This window comes from Oncorhynchus mykiss, chromosome 19 (genome assembly GCF_057628025.1).
Source record: "Oncorhynchus mykiss isolate SJ-2025 chromosome 19, ASM5762802v1, whole genome shotgun sequence".
Classification (NCBI taxonomy): domain Eukaryota; kingdom Metazoa; phylum Chordata; class Actinopteri; order Salmoniformes; family Salmonidae; genus Oncorhynchus; species Oncorhynchus mykiss.
In genome coordinates, this window is record NC_143040.1 from 218,037 (window position 1) to 224,036 (window position 6,000).

The window sequence follows — 6,000 nt, forward strand, 5'->3', positions numbered from 1 at the left end:
ATGAGGTAAATTTGAACTAGAATTGGAATGTCAGTTTACTTCCAGAAGTGACAGTATTGGAACCTTGGGGATATGTGATGCGTTCCAAATGCCACCCAATTTACTTTATAGTATACAACTTCTGTCTAGAATGGTCTGAGAGGAATAGGGTACACTACTTCTGTCTAGAATGGTCTGAGGGGAATAGGGTACACTACTTCTGTCTAGAATGGTCTGAGGGGAATAGGGTACACTACTTCTGTCTAGAATGGTCTGAGGGGAAAAGGGTACACTACTTCTGTCTAGAATGGTCTGATGGGAATAGGGTGTCATTTGGGAGGTCTCCATGATGCTCACCTCCTGTCTACTGTTCTTAATCGGGACACTCAGGACACTCTTGAGTTTGAAACCTGCCGTCTGGTCCTCGTCTGTGGTGAACCTGGGGTCCTGGAGGAGAGACACAACAAACCTTTTAATTTCTTACATTTATTTTACTCAGTAACATTCTTCCCCCTCCTCCCTCCTCCTCAACCGACCACCCTCCCTCCTCCCCCCTCCCCCTCCCTCCTCCTCAACCGACCACCCTCCCTCCTCCCTCCTCCTCAACCGACCACCCTCCCCCCTCCCCCTCCCTCCTCCTCAACCGACCACCCTCCCTACCCCCACCTGAGGTAAACCACTGAGAGGAGACACAGACTGTCCCCCTCCTCCCCCCTCCTCCTCCCTCCTCCTCAACCGACCACCCTCCCTCCTCCCCCCTGCTCCCCCCACCTCCCTCCTCCTCAACCGACCACCCTCCCTCCCCCCACCTGAGGTAAACCACTGAGAGGAGACACAGACTGTCCCCCTCCTCTCCCCTCCCCCCTCCTCCCTCCTCCTCAACCGACCACCCTCCCTCCCCCCACCTGAGGTAAACCACTGAGAGGAGACACAGACTGTCCCCCTCCTCTCCCCTCCTCCCTCCTCCCTCCTCCTCAACCGACCACCCTCCCTCCCCCCACCTGAGGTAAACTACTGAGAGAGGAGACACAGACTGTCCCCCTCCTCTCCCCTCCTCCCCCTCCTCCCTCCTCCTCAACCGACCACCCTCCCTCCCCCCACCTGAGGTAAACCACTGAGAGGAGACACAGTCTGTCCCCCTCCTCCCCACTCCTCCCCCCACCTGAGGTAAACCACTGAGACAGGAGACACAGACCATCCTCCTCCTCCTCCCCTCCTCCCCTCTACCTGAGGTAAACCACTGAGAGAGGAGACAGACTGTCCCCCTCCTCCCCCCTCCTCCCCCCTCCTCCCCTCTACATGAGGTAAACCACTGAGACAGGAGACACAGACCGTCCTCCTCCTCCCAGCTCCTCCCCTCTACCTGAGGTAAACCACTGTGAGGAGACACAGACCGTCCCCCTCCTCCCCCCTCCTCCCCTCGACCTGAGGTAAACCACTGAGAGGAGACACAGACCGTCCCCCTCCTCCCCCCTCCCCCCCTCGACCTGAGGTAAACCACTGAGAGAGGTCGAGGGAGGAGGAGGAGGGAGGAGACACAGACCGTCCCCAGCTGGGGATTAGTTCTGATAAGTTACACTGATCTCTGGTTCATCAGGTTGAAATGACGGAGGAAGGAGAGAGGAAGGAGGAGGGAGATCGGGGTTCCCCTCTGTCTGTCTGTCTGTCTGTCTGTCTGTCTGTCTGTCTGTCTGTCACGTAGCCTAAAATCCTAAGAAAGAAATTGAGAAACCTGTCCAACCCAAAACATAGAGACCCAGAAAACCTGAGTCTACTCCTTCACTACGGTGAATCACTAAAACAATACAGAAATACACTACGGAAGAAGAAAGAACAGCACGTCAGAAATCAGCTCAATGTATCTGAAGAATTCAATCACTCTAACCACTTCTGGTTCAGAAATACACTACGGAAAGCTGGAAAACTCCAACCACTTCTGGGAAAATTGGAAAAGTAATTTATCAGACTCTCTTATCTAGAGAGATTTACAGTAGTGAGCCATTTAGCAGATGCTCTCACCCAGAGAGATTTACAGTAGTGAGCCATTTAGCAGATGCTCTCACCCAGAGGGATTTACAGTAGTGAGCCATTTAGCAGATGCTCTCACCCAGAGGGATTTACAGTAGTGAGCCATTTAGCAGATGCTCTCACCCAGAGGGATTTACAGTAGTGAGCCATTTAGCAGATGCTCTCACCCAGAGGGATTTACAGTAGTGAGTCATTTATCAGACTCTCTCACCCAGAGAGATTTACAGTAGTGAGCCATTTAGCAGATGCTCTCACCCAGAGGGATTTACAGTAGTGAGTCATTTATCAGACTCTCTCACCCAGAGAGATTTACAGTAGTGAGCCATTTAGCAGATGCTCTCACCCAGAGGGATTTACAGTAGTGAGCCATTTAGCAGATGCTCTCACCCAGAGGGATTTACAGTAGTGAGCCATTTAGCAGATGCTCTCACCCAGAGGGATTTACAGTAGTGAGCCATTTAGCAAATGCTCTCACCCAGAGGGATTTACAGTAGTGAGCCATTTAGCAGATGCTCTCACCCAGAGGGATTTACAGTAGTGAGCCATTTAGCAGATGCTCTCACCCAGAGAGATTTACAGTAGTGAGCCATTTAGCAGATGCTCTCACCCAGAGAGATTTACAGTATTGAGCCATTTAGCAGATGCTCTCACCCAGAGGGATTTACAGTAGTGAGCCATTTAGCAGATGCTCTCACCCAGAGGGATTTACAGTAGTGAGCCATTTAGCAGATGCTCTCACCCAGAGGGATTTACAGTAGTGAGTCATTTATCAGACTGTCTCACCCAGAGAGATTTACAGTAGTGAGTCATTTATCAGACTGTAGACATGATCAAACACAAATCTTAGAATCAACTATTAAAGACGACCAGAACCCACTTCTCCAATTACATTGAATGAACTACAGGACAAAATACAAACCCTCCAACCCAAAAAGGCCTGTGGTGTTGATGGTTTCCTTAATGAAATGATAAAATATACAGACAACAAATTCCAATTGGCTATACTTAAACTTTTTAACATCATCCTCAGCTCTGGCATCTTCCCCAATATTTGGACTGATCACCCCAATCCACAAAAGTGGAGACAAATTTGACCCCGATAACTACCATGGAATATGCGTCAACAGCAACCTTGGGAAAATCCTCTGCATTATCATTAACAGCAGACTCGTACATTTCCTCAGTGAAAACAATGTACTGAGAAAATGTCAAATTGGCTTCTTACAAAATTACCGTACAACAGACCACGTATTCACCCTAAATGAGAAACAAACAAACCAAAACTAAGGCAAAGTCTTCTCATGCTTTGTTGACTTCAAAAAAGCTTTAGACTCAATTTGGGATGAGGATCTGCTATACAAACTGGTGGAAAGTGGAAAGCTTTGACTATGTACAGACTCAGAGAGCATAGCCTTGCTATTGAGAGAGGCCGCCGTAGGCAGACATGGCTCTCAAGAGAAGACAGGCTAGGTACAGACTCAGAGAGCATAGCCCTGCTATTGAGAAAGGCTGCCGTAGGCAGACATGGCTCTCAAGAGAAGACAGGCTATGTACAGACTCAGTGAGCATAGCCTTGCTATTGAGAAAGGCCGCCGTAGACAGACATGGCTCTCAAGAGAAGACAGGCTATGTACAGACTCAGTGAGCATAGCCTTGCTATTGAGAAAGGCCGCCGTAGACAGACATGGCTCTCAAGAGAAGACAGGCTATGTGCAGACTCAGAGAGCATAGCCCTGCTATTGAGAAAGGCCGCCGTAGGCAGACATGGCTCTCAAGAGAAGACAGGCTATGTGCAGACTCAGTGAGCATAGCCTTGCTATTGAGAAAGGCCGCCGTAGGCAGACATGGCTCTCAAGAGAAGACAGGCTATGTGCAGACTCAGTGAGCATAGCCCTGCTATTGAGAAAGGCCGCCGCAGGCAGACATGGCTCTCAAGAGAGGACAGGCTATGCGCTCACTGCCCACAAAATGAGGTGGAAACTGAGCTGCACTTCCTAACCTCCTGCCAAATGTATGACCATATTAGAGACACATATTTCCCTCAGATTACACAGGTACACAAAGAATTCGAAAACGAATCAAATTTTGATAAACTCCCATATCTACTGGGTGAAATTCCACAGTGTGCCATCACAGCAGCAAGATGTGTGACCTGTTGTCACGAGAAAAGGGCAACCAGTGAAGAACAAACACCATTGTAAATACAACCCATATTTATGTTGATTTATTTTCCCTTTGGTACTTTAACTATTCGCACATCGTTACAACACTGAATATATATATAATATGACATTTGAAATGTCTTTATTGTTGTGTAACTTTTGTGAGTCTAATGTTTACTGTTAATTTTATTGTTTATTTCACTATTTTATCGATTTCACTCCCATACAAATAAAGCCCATTGAATTGAATTGAGAGAGAAGAAGACATTGTTTACCTCACAGACGTCTCCTGTCATGTTCATGGGCATCCCTGTGGCAACTACATATCCCAGGATGCCCTTCACCAGCTCCTGGTGGGCATGGTTGCTGGAAGACTCTTCCCTCACGCAGCCCGGCGTCGTCAGGGAAACCACCTGGACCAATCCCCTACATCCATCCTGGTCCTGGAGGAACAACAGAAATAATAAATCAATCAATCAACCAACCAATCAATGAATCAACCAACCAATCATCAAGCCAATCAACCAGGCAATCAATGAATCAATAAATCTAATTCAATCAATATGTCAATCAACCAACTAATCAATGAATCAACCAACCAATCATCAAGCCAATCAACCAGCCAATCAATCAACCAACCAATCAATCAACCAGCCAATCAATTAATCAGTCAACCAGCCATAAGGAGCTAACAGCAGTAGTACCTGTCGGAGCAGAGACAGAAAACAGCGTTCTGCCCACACCACCTCTATAGCATGTTGCAGGGCCCCCTGGCAGAGCTCCGCCACAGAGCCTATCCTCCCAGAGCCTCCAGCCAGAATCGTCATCATCCAGTCACAGCCCTCACCTCGCCCACAGGGCTCACCTCGCCGACAAGGCTCACCTCGCCCACAAGGCTCACCTCGCCCACAAGGCTCAGCTCGCCCACAAGGCTCAGCTCGCCCACAAGGCTCACCTCGCCCACAGGATCTAGTCCTCCTCGGAGAGCGGGGTGAAGAGCGGGGTGAGGAGCGGGGTGAGCTGGGGGAGTGGGGACAGCGAAGGGAGCGAGAAGAAACTGTGGAGTGGGGGGAGCGAGGGGTACGGGGGGAGCAACTGCCCGCCTTCTCGAGGAGGAGGGGGTCACCCCACTGGGGGGTGGAAAGGGTAGAGGTCTGGTGAGGGGGGGGTTGGGGCAGGGAGGGGATGGAGGTGGAGATCCGGAGGGAGGGGCTGGACAGGGGGAAGGAGTCCCGGCCGCGGCCCAGGAGGAGCATGCTGGAGCTGGGGTCGGACGGAGACCTGCTGGGCCCTCTGGAGGTCTGAGGAGAGGGTAGCGCCTCCACGAACCAGCCTCCCACCATCTCCCTGACACACACACACACACACACACACACACACAGTGTATCTTAATGACAGCACTACATAGCTGTACCCATGTATCAACTCATCATCAAACCATTAATTAGTGGAATCAGGTGTGTAGTGCTAGGGCAAAAAGGCCAGGATGAAGGAACACTGCCCTACTGTATATAGAGCACTATATGGACCAGGATGAAGATACACTGCCCTATATAGAGCACCATTTTAACCAGGATGAAGAAACACTGCCCTATATAGAGCACTATTTAGACCAGGATGAAGAAACACTGCCCTATATAGAGCACTATTTAGACCAGGATGAAGATACACTGCCCTATATAGAGCACTATTTGGACCAGGATGAGGAAACACTGCCCTACTGTATATAGAGCACTATTTAGACCAGGATGAAGAAACACTGCCCTATATAGAGCACTATTTTAACAAGAATGAAGAAACACTGCCCTATATAGAGCACTATTTAGACCAG

The 6,000-nt window shown here is 49.5% G+C and overlaps 1 protein-coding gene across 1 annotated transcript in view; it reads right to left on the minus strand.

Annotated features, from left to right (window-relative positions):
* The window catches only part of LOC118966670 (cGMP-specific 3',5'-cyclic phosphodiesterase-like), a 49,348-nt gene extending 43,836 nt beyond the window's left edge, over window positions 1-5,512 (minus strand). Inside the window, exons 1-3 of the mRNA XM_090211783.1 lie at window positions 4,838-5,512; window positions 4,445-4,612; window positions 337-426 (exon numbers count right to left, since the gene is read on the minus strand). Of these exons, the coding sequence (XP_090067909.1) occupies window positions 337-426; window positions 4,445-4,612; window positions 4,838-5,512 (933 nt within the window). The remainder of the gene's footprint in view (window positions 1-336; window positions 427-4,444; window positions 4,613-4,837) is intronic.
* Window positions 5,513-6,000: the final 488 nt, after the last annotated feature.